This window comes from Periplaneta americana, chromosome 16 (assembly GCF_040183065.1).
Source record: "Periplaneta americana isolate PAMFEO1 chromosome 16, P.americana_PAMFEO1_priV1, whole genome shotgun sequence".
NCBI lineage: Eukaryota > Metazoa > Arthropoda > Insecta > Blattodea > Blattidae > Periplaneta > Periplaneta americana.
In genome coordinates this window covers 157050884-157070481 of record NC_091132.1, presented here as the reverse complement: position 1 = coordinate 157070481, position 19598 = coordinate 157050884, and the positions used below count along the sequence as shown (strand labels likewise).

At 35.5% G+C, this 19598-nt stretch overlaps 1 protein-coding gene across 2 annotated transcripts in view; it reads right to left on the bottom strand.

Moving 5' to 3' along the window:
• The window catches only part of LOC138691528 (zinc finger protein ZFP2-like), a 43381-nt gene that overhangs the window by 8989 nt on the left and 14794 nt on the right, over positions 1-19598 (bottom strand). For both annotated transcript variants that reach the window (XM_069813558.1, XM_069813555.1), the window contains exons 4-5: positions 18914-19051; positions 4214-4296 (exon numbers count right to left, since the gene is read on the bottom strand). In XM_069813558.1, coding sequence (XP_069669659.1) covers positions 4214-4296; positions 18914-19051 — 221 coding nt within the window. The remainder of the gene's footprint in view (positions 1-4213; positions 4297-18913; positions 19052-19598) is intronic.

The following is a 19598-nucleotide window of genomic DNA, read 5'->3' as shown; positions in this document are numbered from 1 at the left end:
AATTGAGAGAAGTATTGGAGACGTCTGTAGCAATATAGTCTCCTATTGAATGCATTTTAGTTAGTCACTTTTACGTGGGTGATGTTATTTCCAAGTTATTATCAGAACAAGAATCTAGAAATTTGGTATAAATACCTGTCATTGTCATACCAGCAAGTTCACACAGTAGGGATTCCGGATGGGTCTCCAGAGAACAGACAAGAACCAAGGAATGAGAACTTCCCAAGATGTTATATTAGCTTTCTAGAGAATAGGACGAAGAGTAACAACGAACAACTCTTCATAAGCTGTAATTTGATGGAGAACATTTTAGTTCAAAATCTAGCCCTCACTGGTGTGGAAAAAAAAAGAAAGTTCATATTCCCAAACGTACACAGTAGGGAAAGGAAGAGAAGTTCTTTCTGTTTCTTTTTGGGCTATTGGTCATTTGACTGACAGTCTATAATCCAAAACAAAAGAAGAAGAAGAAGAAGAAGAAGAAGAAGATTGTGTTATGCTACTGCCATCACAGCATCATGACATTTCTTGTTTAAAAAAAGACAATAATTTCAAGTCACAAATAATACTCGACTATAACAAAACCAAAGCAGGGGTGGATACTGTGGACAAAATTGCTAGAGAAAACACAACTTCTAAGGTGGCCTCTGCGACTGTTCTGCAACACAAATGACGTCAGTTGTGTGAACGATCTCTAAACTCCTGAGAGGAAAATGAAGCAGAAAGATCATAGGCGTCTATTCCTGCTTGACCCAGGTGACCAGAAGGTACGTCCCTGAATCACCCAAAGATCTACAACTGTAGTACTGAGAAAGCCAGAGCGTGTTTGTATGAAAGTGCCTGACACACACACTCCATAAAATGAGCGCTGCATTTTCCACTATATCACCTGGAAATGGAAGGGAAAGTGGATACTGCCACATATTCTCAAGTTTGCCGGACAGGAAACTGACCAGAACCTTCAGACAACAGACGACAGTGAGACATATGGGTTGAAAGCGGACACTATAAGAAAGGCGGAAATTAGGAAAGATTGGAGAATACTGGGTTTGCAAAGACAGATCTCACCCAGGGTAGAATGCTATGAAAGAATTAACGATATTGAGTGTTTGTTTGATGAATACAGTATATGTTTGGTTCTGTGTCTCTTATGAGCTTCCCCGTGTTACTCCACTCTAGAATTTGATTAGGATTGATCTGATCCTTACTTTATTATTGATGGCACCTAAGGTAAGCGGCATTCCATTTTATACAATTTGAAGTATGAAATATATGCAGATGTTGCTGAGCCTCTTTTTGATAATGGAAAATAAAGATGGACAAATTAATGAAACCATTCAGAATAATAACTACAGCATAGCACAATACAGAATCCTACTATTGGTCACTAATGATTTCACATAATAAGATTTAAGCTTCACAGCAAAAAGAATGGATCGACTCTTGATAGTTAGAAATTCTAAGTTCTACGTGCAGTTCACACGTGTAAACGAACTCCACTTAAAGGTATTGCTGTTCTGTTTGTTCATTGAAACTCGTCTGTCTACAATGTAGTTAACCTTACGAGGTGTGTGTGTGTGTGTGTGTGTGTGTGTGTGTGACTTAGGGATGTCTGCTTTTCCTACCACGGGTTGTGTGTTGAAATCCTAGTAGCGTAAAATTATTCCTTCCTTTAGTTCTAATTAATTTATTTTAAAAGTTACATGGCGTTTGTTAATAAACTTTGTGACGCCTGTTTTATAAAATATTACTGCCCGACCACCTGTAGGCTCTTAATAGGCGAGTCCTGGTCTTTATAAAAAAAATTAATATTTGTTTCACTTCCTAAAGAAACGAGAAACACATCAGATATAAATAAACGAAAACAAATATATAAACAAAAAAGACTATGTAGTTAATAATAATACCATTTAATTTTATATGTGATATAGGACTATTATCAAGAGTGCTACCTACAAACACTTGAACAAAATTGAAATTATTTCTTCACCATTTTATCCAGTGTGCTGTCTTAAGAAAGACATAGATCAGAAATATTTACAGCGATGTCCAGCCCTTTCCTCTAAACTAGCGACCTCATCCCATTCTAGTTCCCTTACATGCTTTTGTTCAATTTCCTTCCAGCACAGCACACACTCAAACATTACCTCCCCTGATATCCCTCTCCTACGTGCAGTTTTATGCCAGATGTCATAGCAAAGTACAAATTTAATACCATGCATCACTCTATTTCATGCTAACAAGTAAAGACCATTGAAGTCATCATCACATTATCTTCAGTTACTTCAATGTTTACTTTTTATTATAAATAATAACATAAAAATATGTTTCAGAAATAATATCAATGTTCGGCAGTACATATAGGTGTAACCCTATTATTTTTCTTTCATGAAACTTAACAAGTTTGGGCTAAGAAGTCGACTGATAGGCAATAATTTATCTTCAGTTTTAAGGACTGCACCTGCTAATGTACTATTACCTGATATAAAGAATGTTATATCCAAAAATAAATTTCAAACGTCATGCGTGTGCTGCAAGTACTTCAAGTGAGAAAAATGAACTCTTGTAATACAAGAAAATGTTTTTGGACATTGTAAGTATGCATTGCAATTCTAACAAATAACTAACGAAATAAAAGCTTAGGAAATAACTACTTTTTTTTTGCTGTTCAATAAGCACATATATATACGTACCAGTTTATGGATCTTTCTTCCAATGTTTCGTTACGCAACATAATTCAAGTAATTTACATACAGTACATACAATTTTCGCCTAGAAGAATATGCTATATTATTTAACGTGAAATACTGTTAATTTATAAAGAAATAATAAAAAAAATCATAATTATATTGTATCATAATTTTTTTTTTAATTTTTATTTTAGTAGGTTATTTTACGACGCTTTTTTTCAACAGCTTAGGTTATTTAGCGTCTGAATGAGATGAAGGTGATAATGCCGGTGAAATGAGTCCGGGGTCCAGCACCAAGAGTTACCCAGCATTCGCTCATATTGGGTTGAGGAAAAACCCCGGAAAAAACCTCAACCAGGTAACTTGCCCCGACCGGGAATCGAACCCGGGCCACCTGGTTTCGCGGTCAGACGCGCTAACCGTTACTCCACAGGTGTGGACTTGTATCATAAATATTTCAAATTAAAATAATAATAATTATTATGCCTTATTCTGTTGTCTTTCGTAGAAGTTGTTATATAAATTCATTACACTTTTATATTGCTGATTATTATTGTGCCTGACGTATCTCAGACATAAATTCTCTGTTATGAATACGATTTCCCGTACAACTACAATCCCTTACTCACTGTAACAAGTTGTACAACCCTGCCTGTACGCAGGGTAGTCATAGAGTTATGTGCAGTCTTTTACAGAGAAGCATGTGGCTATCCCGTAATTTCAAAATCATAAATTGCCGTACTGATTTCGTGACATCACTACTGTAAACTATGTGTGAGAAATATTGGAGGGCAAGGGAGTTAATGGCTTTAATGTTAAGAACTCTGCATTAGTTAGTAACAACACCAACATGTATCTTGTGTGAGTGGGACAGTAAGGCTAGGTTTACACACTGGAAGAGTACACAGTGGCCAAACACAAAGAAATCAGAACCTGGTGAAACAACATTTTTCAAGAACCATCATACGTATTATTGTAATTGAATTTCTAGTGGCGTGAAAGTGAAAGACTGATGGCTTTAACTCCACCAGATTGCATGAACGAAGCAACAGACAAACAAACAAATAAACAAACAAGCAAATAATTAAAATGGGAAAATCAATGTTACACAGTGAGTTTGTAAACGTGATAATTGCTTCACAGAAAAAATCTTGGAATGGACTCAAAATGGTAGTTCATAATTTCCTAGGAAATTAGAAAGACCTCAATTATAAAGAAACTGTAGAAATTAAGTTGGAGCGTTTCAAGACCCCGGGCTGCAATATGAGTGTAAAGGTCCACTTCTTGCATGTCCATCTATATTATGTTACTGAAAACCTAGACAGCTTTAGTGAATTACAAGAAGAAAGGCCTGAACAGCACTTATGGAAACCAGATACTAAGGAAAGTGGAATGTGAATGTGATAACTGATTATTGCTGGATGATTCAGACAGACAGTTCTTCTGAAGCTGATTCTACACAGTCAAGAAAACAGAAACTTCAAACACAATGAACTCTCTACGTGAAGACTCGCACACAAGCTCACCTTTCGGTCAAAACCTCGTTGTCGTCTGCTGTTACTTCCGCCCCTGGCTCCTCATTCACTGTGTGCAAGTCACTCTGCTCTTCCTAAAAATACAGAGCAAATAAAACAGGAAGACAGCACAGTTTACATTAACAAAAGCGCATCGATTTTAGATACCACAGAACAGCATACGAATCGTATTCCGCCTAGTAGAATTTCACCTAATAGAAGATAATTCTTGACACAGATTTTATGTGGCGTACTTAAAGCAATAACAATTATGTATGCAGATGACACTACTTTGCTATGTTCTTGTTCTGCTCTAAATCAATTACCAGCTTTTAACAACGATATTCTATCATGGAAGGCATTATGGTTTGAATTTAATAGTGTTTTGCTTAATCAAGAAAAAACTCTCAACACAACTTTTAGCCTAAATTATCTAATAAATAAGAACACCAGACTCAATTATACAAAGTTTCTAGGACTTTTTATAGACTCCAGTTTAACATGGGACAACCACATCGAATACATATGCACAAAACTTTCAAGAGTTTTACATTTGTTAAAGAAATTAACGACTCGCGTTTCTCAAAATTATTTAAGATGTGCCTACTTTTCTTTCTTTCAGTCGATAATCAGGTATGTCCTAATTTTCTGGGGAAATGGAACCCAAATTGGAAGTGTTTTGATTTTACAAAAGAAAGCCATTAGAATGTTATGTAAAACAAACTATGTGGAATATTGTCGGCCACTTTTCAGACAAACATAGATTTTAATAATCATAAATTTGTATATTTATGATCTAATACTTTAAACTCGGCAAAATATAGACTGTTACTCATTAGTGGCTAGTATAATGATCATGAAATTAGAAATAGTGAACAAATTAATATCCCATATAGTAGATTACACAAGACCGACACAAACTTTTCAATTATGGGGATGAAATTATATAATAAGCTCCCCAGTCAATACTATAAGCTACCAATCAATAGCTTCAAAACTAGATTTTTCAATGGTTATTAAATAATCCTTTTTATTCTGTTGGTGAGATTTGCAACACAAACTTGTATGAAATTGTTTTTAATAAATACATTTAATTGCAATTAGTTACAATTAATATATTGAGGGTGAAATGTTTTCTTTATGCATGAAAAAAATCAAATTATTACATTATTTCCTTGTTTTATTTACATTTACTGTTCCTTTTATTAGTGTTTTTTCAAATGTATTATATGTTTTTGAACGTATTCTGACGAAGCCTAAAACTGTATGTCTAATGGCCAAAATAAATTGAAATGAATTTTCCTTATAGAACAGCATTTTTCAACGTTTTTCAGCACGTGGCTTACTAAAAGTGTAATTTAAATTTCTGCGGCATACTCATATAATCTAAAGCTTTTGTTCCCAAGCAGGAGGGGTATTTCGAGGGTTGTAAGTGTGAATTTGCCTATAAGATACAAATAAATGAGGTAATTGTATATGCATCAATACATCATAACAAAATATTTTCAATTTTATATAAATTATTTTTTATTTATCTGGCTCCCATCCCACTTAAAACCAATGCTTGCATTTCAACTCATGAGTAGAAGTGTTGCTGATGGAATAAGATTTTTTCGACAAACCAAGTCGGTGGATTTTGAGGGCTCTGAACAAAAGATTTAATAAAGTTTCAAACGCATTATAATTCACGCATACCATCAAAAGCATTCTGTAAGTATGATGACTCACACAATATACTACGTAATTTTCTACAGCTTCTAAAAACTAAAGGCAATAGTTTCGCACCGTCTGGAACAATGGAATCCCTGTTAGTATCCATTCAGAGTCCTCTGCAGCTAAGTGAATGGCTAGGAGACAAAGGGTACAAATATATTTTGACGTCTAAATCTAGCCAAGATCGCTTGGAACGCCATTTCGGGATAATGCGGTCTTTCACCTGTGACCACCACCCATCTGTAGTAGACTTTCTTTATTTACATTTACTGCAGTGTATTTACATCCCTATTAAGCAAACTTTGTCATCTGGAGGGAACTGTGAGTTTAGAGTTGATACACCACTCACTTCTTGTGTAAATCAAATGAGACTACTTGCTAAAAAAAGAAGAGCAACGTAATAAGGACTAATCAGATATGTGGAATCATCACTGAAAAATAGGGTTATAATTCAGGAATAGAAACCACACTACCAAGAAACCATGTACCAGAATTAGAAATATCTAATGTTGAGCTTGATACTAGAAAGAGATGTTTAGTTACCATTTGGCTGGATACATCCTAAAACATTCTGCCAATTTATTCATCGTAAAGTATAAGTACAACTTTTTCGTGAACAAAGTCAGGTGCCCACAAGTGATTCCACCTCAGTGAAATAAGAGATTTTGGCTCTAATAGTGGCATTCCCCTTTTAACTAGGCCATCTCAAAGTCTTTATGAAGTTTTTCTTCAGACTGAAATCAAATTAAAACAAAAGCTGCATTCTGAAAGTGAAATGTGAAGTGACTTTTTTTTGAGTGCTTAGACAGTTTCGATAATGTTGTGATTCGGTCCTCTGAAGTGGGTTGCAGTTTGGAACATAAAAAAGATGCAATTTCAAAGCTATTATTACATTACATGGAGTGTAGATTCTTTTTCCGAATGAAAAAACATTCGCAGATAACTGCAAGCTTACAAATCACCGAAGCTAACGAGGAAAGTTTCGAAAATTTAACACAGGTAGTCTGTTGTGAGTAATTATTATTATTATTATTATTATTATTATTATTATTATTATTATTATTATTGTTATTATTATTATTATTGTTATTATTATTATTATTATTATTATTATTATTATTATTATTATTATTATGCTATGGAAACATTTTTGCCCTTTTTCCATTGTTGGCAAATAGCAAAAACTTTCAATAATAGCGCACATTTAGTGTAAGCAGCAAGAATGCCATAATCAGGTATTTTAACAGCCTAAAAGTACACAAGCACAGTGCTGTGGCACTTCCATGCGTTAACGTGAGTCGGGACACTATGTACTTCTATCTGGCTACACTATGTTTGCTGTAGATTGACTTGAGCTGCATTCGGGATTCTGCCACACACCAACAGATCTTTAGAGTTTGGCACGGCAAACTGGTGGAAAATGCCTGTTATAGAATAACTATTTAACTACTATATAATTGCAGAAATTATCTATGAACGAATAATTAAATTTCAAGTCATTGATTTGGTGGATTTTGTAAGTGATTTATTTTACTACACTTTATCAACTGCAATGGTTATCTAATGTCTGAGTAAATTGAAGGTGATAATGCCAGCAGAATGACTTCAGTGTCCAGCAGCGAAAGTTACCTCGTATTTTCTCACAATGGGTTAAGAAATAACCCCAGAAAAAACTTCAACCGGGTTACTTCCTCAACCAGTATTTGGATACCAGTTCGCTAGTTCCACTGTCAGACTTGCTAATTGTAACTTCACATCTTTGTACGAAATTGGTAAAATCCACATTTTTCTAACAATGTCTTATCAGCGTTTCTCAAACTATGGTCCGCGGACCACCTGTGGTCCTCGAGTTCTGCGCTTGTGGTCCTTCAAAAAAGACGAAAAAAAAATAATAAAATTCAAACGAATTGCGTATCTCACTATAGCTTAAAATCTCAGAGTCTGGAAATGACACATGGCAATCGAATTTCACTTTTTCTCACAGTACTGACATTTTATGAAATTATTACCCTACCCGTCTATCGACTTCCCACTCCACTCTCAGCAGCAAAACAGGGATTTAAAGCACTATACACGTGGTGTTTCTCGACATCGTTTCCCTGCACATCTGGCGCCGCGCCTGTAACCCAGCCAGAGACCACCCGAATTCATAACAGAGGACTAAAGTACCGATCCTTAATTCAATTTTAAATATAAGTATACTGATATTAAAATATGCTACGAAAATGATAAATTTGCTTTCGAAGGGAGCAAGAGTAAGTGGTCCGCGGAAGTGTTCTGACTTTAAAAAGTGGTCCCCATTCCAAAAAAGTTTGAGATACGCTGTCTTATACTATGTCATTGTCAAGCCACAATTTTTGCATTAGCAGGTATACAGGGTGCAAGTGAAATAGCCCTGCACAGTTTCAGAGTGAATAGCTCATGTTGTATATAACAAACTATAATATCATATTGCTGGAAAGTTCATAGTTTTTTTTTCCCCCACAAAAAAAAAAATTCTCAAATGTTTAACAACCTCTTATTCGGTATCGTGATTTTGATAGGATATCTAATAAAGAATAATTTATCCCTCTGGAATAATTTAATAGTGTGGACGGTTTTTGGGTAAATTTAACTTTAGAAACCTCTTGCCATTTGCTGCCCTTGCTGTAATTTTCAATGTTCACCATAGTACTATTTCTAGAATATTCCAATCTGTTTTACCTAACTTGCACAAGCAACTAAAAACTTTGTTTTCGGGCCCAGCAAAGATACTATTAATGCAACATTGCCTAATGTTTTTAAAGATAATTAAATCTTAAAGATAAAAAGATAAGATGATACTGCACGAATAAAACTAGGGGCAATGTCGAGGCAGAAAGCAGTTCACGTACCCAAACACACCGAGTTCATTGCCCTCTTACATCTGTATCATGAGTAGAGTGTGTTAGCGACGATGATGCCATACTGCTGAAACTTCAAACTTAACCCTTTCTGGTCGGATTTAAAAGTCTTGGCCACTATGCGCCTGGTCCATTTAAATGACGCTCACCAGTGCAAATTGAACTACTATTTTACACTGCTTGATTTTCTTTTGTAACTTTCGTAAAAGAGAAGAATCTTTGATATATGGGGTTAAAATATTATATGAAAGGCTCACGCATTCGTCTCACTGAATATTAACTGTCTACTATAATTCGTTTTCGACTGTACGGGCTTGCCTTTATGAATGTGAAGCCATGTGCTTGCTCGCGTTCGTCAGATAATAAACTCAAAGCTAATGAAAGTAATATGAACTTAGAGATGTGAAGAGCCTTTTAGGTCGAGATATGCGACATGTAAACACCCAAAGTCGTAATCTTTGGTTTATATTTCGCCGTCATTATAAGACAACACTTCCTTCTGAGCTGGCAGTGGTCAGGTTCGAAGATCTATATTTAGCACTGTAATAGTAAGATAACTGTGAAAGATAAACACATGAGATCTGTAGCCATAGAGAAGACGTGGTAAGAGAATGAATATATACGAATGTCAGTGGCGGATTGTTAGAAGAACATAATTCATAAAATGTAATACATTATTGGAACTTTCGTGCCAATATATATTGGCGTATTTTTTCTACACGTATCTTTGCTAGATATTCTACATGCACATTTCAAATAAATATAAGAACTAATACATACCTATCGATACTTCTTCTCTGTATGGTAAAGGGCGAAACACTTGTTGGGGTGAAGTCCTGGCTTCCTCTCACATGTATCACAATAAAACGACGTTTCTTTCCTGCCACCTTTTACTTTTCTGTTCGAACAAACTGCACAGTCCTTCGTAACTTTCCTTTCGTGTGCCCGGATCAAGTGTAATTTTCCATTGAGACGATCTTCTGTATCTCCGGTACTTGGTCTCCCACGTTTTCGAGACATTTTGTTTCTCACATTCCCCACCAATCCTTCGATGATCTTCTTACGAAACTCCAGGTGAGACAAAGCAGGAAGATTTTTTGAGTTTTGATTCAATACAGGTGGAAACTGTTTACAAGGGAAATCTCCAGAATCCAGAAGTATAATTTTCGCCACCATTTCAAACTTTTCTTCAGGAAACCGTAGCTTGAACAGTAGTGGTCTGCTCTATCGACTCCTCCCATTTTTGAAGTGTAGTCTATAACAACAACAGGTTTCTGAAAAACCTCTACTTTCTTCGCAGTTTTTCTCGAGACTTCTCTTGTGTCTGGATTATGCCATGTACTTAGAATGGTAACAACTCGCTTGTCTTTCCACGATAATGTCAAATATTTGTCTTCCTTCCTGTAGGCTACTACTTCATGTTTCTTTATTTTCAGTGCTTTCTTCTTCATTTGTTTCGGCAAGCCTTTCCTATTCTGCATTATTGTACCAGTCAAATGAACGTTTGCTTGTAACAGTTCCCGAGCAAGATCCAAGTTTGTGTAAAACCTGTCTGTGTATAGATGGTATCCTTTCTTATTCGTTACACTCTGAACTTTGTTTATAAGTTGAAGAACTATTCTGCTGGTGAATGTCAGTTCTGGATGAATCAAACTTTTTGTAGTTACTGATCCATAATAAGGAATCAAACCACAGACATAACCATTTGTCGAATCAGCAATTACATAAATTCGAAGACCCCATTTTGTTGGTTTCTGTGGGTTGTACATCTTGAATACTACACGTCCTTTGAAATTTACAGTAGACTCATCCACACATACATATTACGATGGACTGTAAAATTCCAAAAATTTTTATTCAACGTAATCTACAACGTTTTTTACTTTACTTGCTCGGGACTGCATTTGTCTGTCTGGAGTTCCATCTCGAGGAGGGGGAGAGACATGAAGACCCCAATATATTTGCAGAAATCGCTTTCTTGAAAATATGTCTTTGTAGAACAGCGAACTGTCTAACCATTGTTCCGAGAAAAAGTCTTTGATAGTACTCTTCATACGTCTTCCCATATTCAGTATTACTCCATGAAAAGCCATTAGCTCTTCAGCGGTGACATCTTCCCAACCGTTCCAAATTGAATGTTTTTGCAAAGGTGTGACTTTTTGTATTTTTTGTCTAACGTACCTGTTGGTTTCGGTAGCTATTTCTTGAAACAGTGTCTGGCTAAAAAATAGCAAAAAAAAATAAAAATGGTGAATCAGGCTTTCGTCCAGTCTGGGGAGGTTTATAAGCTGCTGTTCCACGAAACGGTATATGATGAAAGTCATTGTCATTAGCACCCCAATGATCCCAACCATCATTGTCAACACTGTCTATTTTATCATCACCATCATCTTCAACATCACTTGAACTGGACTGATTGTCATCAGAATCGTCACTGTCACTTGAAATGGCTTCACTTACTTGAGAATCAGAGTCATTGTCTTCAATTAGTTCAATGTCTGAATCATCACTAAAAGTTTCCCAATCCCCATGCAAGTCTTCATGTATCTCATCGTCGCCCAAAGCCTTCCGTTTTTTTTTCACTATGTGTTTAGTTTTTTTGACAACATTTCTGCTCGCAGACGCCATTGTGATAACAAGAACGATAAAACATTCGCAGCCACTTCTAAAATGTATTTTAGAGCACAGGAAACAATTCTAATTCACACGGAAATAACACCACCGCACAGATCGTAATCTCAATAACATACTGACGCAACATGCATTCCTTGCTCCGAGTTCGGAGTGTTTATAAACATTGTAGGAAACGTGGCGGACTCAGTCCGGCGCAGGACTGCAGCTGACATATTTTAGTGGCGGACTGACTCCAACATAGGAGCGGTAATGGTTAATGTACTTATTAACCGTGCATTTAATCGCAGAACATAATATAGACTTTCTATTCATTTCTATGTACCGGTACCATATTGTTCCTTTCAACCTCCAAGGAATTTCACTGCAACTCTGTATAATGGTCTCGTTCAGTTTGCTTTTGATACTACTTCTGTACTCATAATACCAGCAGTTAACAAACATACTATACTGATAATTAAATGTTGCGCATATATAGATATACTGGCTAATTTATTCCAGTTTAGCTGCATAATTTCTCCCAGACAAAATCATGTACTATACAATTATACTAAAGTACACAAAGATTCCTTTGACATGACCATAATGATCATTATAACGTAGAGAAACAATTTGTTAGAAAATTCGGTCAACCATTTCGTGAACTTGATGACTTTCCCGAGAATTTTAAGTAAGTTGGAATCTACTCATTAGAAGTGAAAGAAAATTAAAATATATTATGTTTAGTTCTAGTAATTTAAAATTTGGCAATTGAAGTTTGTAATTTTACTCAAATGAGAAAACATGCTAATGTTCAGTCTTTTGACTTATTTTAACGTAAAATACTGAAATAGTTATTTTAAAATTACATTAGTATTAATGTTTTCGCCCAATTGTGGGCATCTTCAGACATAAAATTCGATATCTATAAAATAAATAAGCAATACATATTAAATATTGACAAATATAAAGACATATCCACGGTTAAAATAATGGAAAATGATATGTTTAAAGAGAGTATAAAAGGCATCATTACATGTGGTGGATATAATTATGTATATTTAAATAAAACGGCGTATGAAAAATAATACGTGTTATTTCTATTAATTGGTGAACAGGAATAAAATCAAGTGATTTGTAGGAATGACACTGTTATGAATAAAAACTTATTAAATATGTATATCTTTAATGTGTACTAGGTTAACATGTGTAAAATAAAATAAAAGATGTAGTATGAAACAGATCTTGAGATTGAAGAATATGATAAGTGAAATGAAGAACAAACATACATAAAAAATAAACGTAATATAAATTAAATGGAAAATATGATATTTTTTAAACTGAGATACAAAAATTTTAAAGTAATAAATTTGGTGGAAAAAAATGAATGTCAATTAAATACTATGGATTGAGAAATATTAAATGAATGTGAGTTGGCGTAAATGACAAATATTTATTCAAACTCAATTGTACCTCAAAAAGCATTCGTGGATTAAATTAGAAATTAAATTTAGGCTATATTATATATTATGTAATTGGGTACAAATTAATGTAGGATATTGATGACGCAAGACAATATAAAATAACTATTTCAGTATTTTACATTAAAGTAAGTCAAAAGACTGAACATTTGCATGTTTTCTCATTTGAATATATATGACTGATTGTAACTCGAAAATGGATTCAAAGTTTGTAATTTTACGTTTCTCTACATATATATATATATATATATATAATATTAAAACATAATGGGTGAAAAATAAATGAAGACAGGTGATGTTTGTACCTGCATATAAAACAAAATCATCTTATCTTTTTATCTTTAAGATTTAATTATCTTTAAAAACAGTAGGCAATGTTGCATTAATAGTATCTTTGCTGGGCCGAAAACAAAGTTTTTAGTTGCTTGTGCAAGTGTAGGTAAAACAGATTGGAATATTCTAGAAATAGTACTACGGTGAACATTGAAAATTACAGCAAGGGCAGCAAATGGCAAGGCCAACTTCATTTTCATTAAGAATATTAAAAGTTTATTTTCTTTACTAATTTTACGCTGGGTACTGTCTGACAGTAGGTTCAAAAATAAATTAAAAATTTCTGTTTTAACACCAGCCAGCACATTTCATTGTGATTCATCAGATATTGAACTATAACCACAAAATCCTCTTTTTTCATATGGGGAGTCAGGCCCAGACAGATTACTGGAACACTTAAGTTTGGCATATAACGCGTGGAAGGCTGAATATGCATGCTTGTGTGCTGACATTGTTTCCATCCACCACACAACTGAATTCAAATTTGCTTTCCTTGTCATAATTTCTATCTGTCTGAGTTTGGCATCAGTTTTGATGGTCACTAGAATAGACCCACTATTTTCCAAAAGGTCTGATGTATCCGGCAGTGAAATTATTTCAGTTCTTTTCTTCAGTCTTTTAAATCTGTTGAGAGAGTCTGTTCCTGTTGACTTCCTTTTGTAACATTCAGGAAAGCTGCTTGGAACATATGGACTGGAAGGATTTTTAGATTTACACCCTCCTATGAAATGTTCGCTACAGATTCTAGATGATTTGGAAGGTGTCCATAAAGTGCCGTCTGCCCTATAAAAATAATTCGTGTAAATGTGACATATTAATCTAAGCATATTTTTTAATGTTTGCCAAACTAAAAGGCAGATGGTATTTAGAAAATCACTTCAAATGGATTTCATAAAATGTAGCTTTGGTTTCTATTAAATGTTTTGTAATTTCTGTTGTCATTAGTATAAATTATTTTTTGTTATATGTCTTTGTAATGTTATATCTTTAGGACTATTACAATATTGTAATGTACTTTTATTTATATTATTTTTCTGTATTTGTAATTCCTTCCATATTCATAATATGATTCTGTAATTGTAAAATATGTATGTAATGATACTATGTTTCCGTATTTGTCATATAGGCCTATTTCTGTAATTATATAATACAGGCTATCATGAAGACTTTCCTACATACTAGGTTCAAAAAGTTCCCGGACTTTGCTAGTATCATAGAAACAACGTACCTTAAACACTATTCTAAAGCATTCCCTTCAAAATAGTTGCCTTCCGCAACAACACACTTTTGCCAACGCGTGTAGAGTTCCTGGAAGCAGGCCTGGAAGCCATTTTGTGAAATCCGTCTTAGTGCTCTCGTCGCGTTTGCGATAACCTCTTCAGCATTGAATCTCCGTCCTTTCAGATGACTTTTCAGATGGGGAAACAGAAAGTAATCAGATGGTGAGAGATCAGGAGAGTATGGTGGATGATCCAAAGCAGTTATGTTGTGCCTGGCAAGAAAATTCTTTACAATAATTGCGCGATGAGCAGGTGCATTGTCATGCATAAGGAACCAGTTGTTTTCTACCCACTTTTCTGGACATTTCCTTCTCACTGCGTTCCGGAGGCGACGGAGGATTTCTATGTACAATTCTTTCGTTACAGTATGACCTTCTGGAATGAACTCATGGTGGATGAGACCCTGAGAGTCGAAGAAAACTTCCAACATAACTTTGCCTTTGGAAGTGTCCCTAGGAAATTTTTGCTTCCGAGGAGATGTTTTCGATTTCCACTCAGATGACTGTCGTTTAGGGACTGGGTCGTACAAGTAGCAACAAGTTTCATCACCAGCAATAATTTTGTTTAAGAAATCACCATCTTCATCAGCCATACTGATCATGTCCCCAGCAAGAGTCATTCTTCTTTCTTTCTGTTCTGCTGACAACATTTTCGGAACTAACTTCTGAGACACGTAATGCATGTTGAGATGCTTGTGAAGAACATTGTGTACACTTCCGACTGATATTCCGACCTCTGCTGCTATCTCTTTTATGGTTTTACGTCGGTCGTCCCTCACAACATTACGCACACGCTGAGCGATTGCTTCATTTGTTGCAGTTGTTGGTCGGCCGCTGCGTATGTCATCTTTGATGCTATCGCGACCACCAGAAAAGCGTTTATGCCAGGCATACACTTGAGTTTTCTTCATTGCTGCTTCGCCATATGCTTCTTCCAACAATCTTAATGTCTCTGCAGGAGTTTTGTGTAACAAAACACAGAACTTGATGTTTGTACGTTGCTCTGTGGACATAATTACAAAATGCGACGAACAAACAAAACACTATGATAAACAATTGCCTACAACTCAAAACCAACAATCGCCATTATCAACCAACTTTAAGGAAATGACATCATGAATGTTACCAAAAACACAAATGTATAATATCCCATGTTATATATTAATACGAAACTTTTTGAACCCAGTAGTATAATTACTGAATATAATGCGCCCTACTATTAAGATGTGTTCAAAAATATGGCCTACAGCTGCTTATTTTGTAAGTATAACATTAACGTGATTATTTGCATGCAATAGTTATTGTTAGTATATTGTAAACTTCTCGATTACGATAAGTTCTGTAAAAACTTAATTAGGTATTAATTAAAATATTTAAATCCGAAGTACTTAATTTAAACTCACTCTTTCCGATTTACTGCTATTATCCACCGTCTTTTCAAATAAATCCATTTCGTGGGGTCGTGATGGAAAACTATAAAACTTCATACTTTGCTCTATATTACAATATCTATTATTACAGCTAAAAACACAGCACATAATTTTGCTGGACCGCTTTGACATTTAAAATAGCAATCTAAAGGCAACACTTTATGAAAGATTAAATAAATGCGTATAAAATCACTCCTACTCGAATCTTCCAGCAGTCGGCTGTCAACACAGATCACACACAGCTGTTGAAGACAACCCTACAAGTAGTTCTCGTAGTGTCCGCCTGTAGCAGCACATTGCTATATGCACGGAGCCTATAGGACAATAGCAGTTCATGAATCAGTGCACTGCAGTTCATGTGCAGTAGACTTGATTTTCAATCCTACTTAATTCAGGAAAATGTTCAAACACTGTCGGTGAAAAATGCAAACGAATTAAACAAATTAAAAGAGAAAATAATATGGCATTTTCTAAGAAACATCCCGTTCTGAATAAGAATTCCATAAAGAAGCAATCAAGTGTAAGAGTAAATAAAAGTGACACTCGAATGGTGTGATGGATGCTCATATGTGAGTAGGATTCAGGAAGACCAAGGTGACAAGTAATCAAACTGTTCTGGTAAAATTGGTAACGGAAAGTTTTTGATAGTAAAGTTCGAAACTATTTCAGATATTTCTGGATTTACAGCAAGCATACAAATAAGCTAAACAAATGAAGGTTTGTAAAATTCTAAGAGAGTTTGAAAATGAAGGAAAAATAATTCAGAACGTGTAAGGAACAATGGAAGAAATTATCTTATGTGTGAATATTCAGGGTGATTGTTGCGTCTACTGTTATGTTCAATTACTTCTCTTATGGTCTTTGAATTTTTACTTTTCCAAAGTCCGGTTTGATATTATTGTTCCCAATCCAGTCTCTTGATTTATTTCAGGAATTTAAATGATAAAAAGATCCTCCCCATGTCTAGGGTGACCAGACGTCCTCTTTTGTCTGGACATGTCCTCCTTCTTAGGCCTTTGTCCAGGGTATGGGTGGATTTTTTAAAAATGAAGAAATGGCCTCCTTTTCGTAGCCTGTATGCTACACCTGTGGAGTAACAGTCAGCGCGTCTGGCCGCGAAACCAGGTGGCCCGAGTTCGATTCCCAGTCGGGGGGCAAGTTACCTGGTTGAGGTTTCTTCCGGGGTTTTCCCAATATGAGCAAATGCTTGGTATCTTTCGGTCCTGGACCCCGGATTCATTTCACCGGCATTATCACCTTCATATCATTCAGACGCTAAATAACCTAAGATGTTGATAAAGAGTCGTAAATTAACCTACTACTACTGTATGCCTGATATTTTGAAATTATTTTGATTTGACATCTTTTTCATGTAATTTTCCTGTAGGTGGCAGCAGCATCAACGGAATATACCGTTTGCTAACGATCATAACTCTCTTTGCTCCTCCTTGTTATGGTCGTTGCTCACAGGTAGCTAGTAAATCGAGAGATCGAGGTGCGAATATAAATCTAAATAGATATTTTCTGTTCTCTTTAATAATTATGTTCCCTTGACTTTCGCATGTAGCTAACTGATTTTACATTATTATTATATTATTATTATTATTATTATTATTATTATTATTATTATTATTAAGTTCTTTCGTAATTATTTTGTAATAAAATAGATATTAGCATACTTTTAAGTATGATATAAGCCCAAATCTGTACTGTAAATATTTTTTAATAAAATAAATATTGACGTAATTTAAAGTAGAATATAGGGGCAAGCCTAAATTTGTGTGTATGTGTGTGTGTATATCCAATGCCCACCCACTTCACTTGCGTGATTGGGGTTCCGCATGCTGCTGATAAATGGCAGAACTATGACCCATTTTCTAGTTGTACACCACTTCGGTGGGTCATGCTGTACATGATGTGTATCTGTGAAGAGTTATGTCATGTACTAGAGTGAGTGTATGTGTAAGTGTTCTTGTAAGTGTAGTGTCGGGAATGAGTGATGATGATGATGATGATGAGGAAGGGAAAAGGGGAAACCGGGTGCCAGCACATAGCCTACTCCTGTCGAATAGCACCAATGGAGCCGCCAGGCTTAACGTCCCCATCCGATGGATGAATCACTATAAAAAGTGATATATGCCTTCGCTTCATATGCACTGCAGAGAGATGTGGGATTTAACCCACGCATATGGGTGCACAATCTAGTGATTAGAAGTTGTGCACCGCCATCTCTCCTAGTCCCGAGGTAGAAATTTTATATTAAAATTTCTGACCCCACCGGGAATCGAACCCGGGCCAGCTAGTCTAGAGACACACTACCATAGAGCTAAGTCGGCGGAATAAGTCTAAATCTAGGTACATATTTTCCGTCCTCTTTTTTTTAACAATGGCCTCCTTTTTGAAGCTTTGTGTCCTCTTTTTTATCGATGTAAATCTAGTCACCCTAACCATGTCACAGTCAATGTGAGGTGGCTACTGCAGAGTCGAGGACGATGGTAATACAACTTTGAAGGTGTCTTCGTAAATTGTAATGTTCGAGCGTATTTACCAGCAATTTGTCCCAAGAAATAGGCAATAATCATGTAGATTTTAGCTGCCAAAAGACGAATTAAAAGAAATATACGGTACTTAACGGTTTTTCCTACACGAAGCACAACATAACTGGCACGTACCACCAGAGTAATTGAGATTGATCCCACTCTACACTGGGCTGATTATTAAATCAGAGTGAACACGGGTCAAAATTATCAGCAGTAATTAAAAGTTCAAAATGTGTATGATTTAGTGAACGTTCAGCATCGCAGTCTCTACCAGAAAAATTGGGTGGGAAAAATTCACAAAGAATAGCAGGATGAAGAAATGGACAGCATCAGAGCAACAATCGTACTCCCTGGTCATCTAAGTGTAGCAGCCACATCAGCCAGTATATAACACAGTGAGAACTACCGACCAACCGACCAACACAGTTCGTAAACAGCACTCACCTCAGCATCACTCTTCATGATTGGAAAGTCAATTGGCACAGGAGTATCATCAAATGTTATCTCTGATTTCAGATCATAGCTGCGGTCCATACATTCCGTCTTTATTTCAGTTACGTGTAGATCTAATACATTTTCTTCCTGCAACACACAATTCATAATAATTATTAAATATATCATAATTGAAGGGTTCAGAGCCATAGTGGGTCAAGCGCCATTTATTAAAAATGGAGAAAATAAGAGTTAAAATTAAGTGATTACCACAGTCTAATACATACAGACGCGCAACTCATACGTATAAAATATGGCAACATTTGACAGCTGGTGCGACAGTAGCCCTCTAGCGGCAGGCAAGTTAAAAGTGTGCAGACGACATGTGATACATCAGAAAACGGGTTTTGCGTAATTTATTTTTTATTTTTATGCAGTACAGTAAGTGTATATGGTTCTTATTAATTTTACTTTAGAATCCTAGAAGTATTTCACACGCAGCTAATCTACAAGTTTCAGAAGCTGGGAATAAACGTAATTCTTTCTGCTCATTACAGCTGAATCATGGCCCTGATCACTTATCATGGTTTGATATAACATAATTGTTCGTACGTGGACGGTTAATTCAGTTCATTCCTAAATATATTTATGCATCATTGGATCTCTATATTTCCTGCGAGAAGAGTCAAAATTAGTA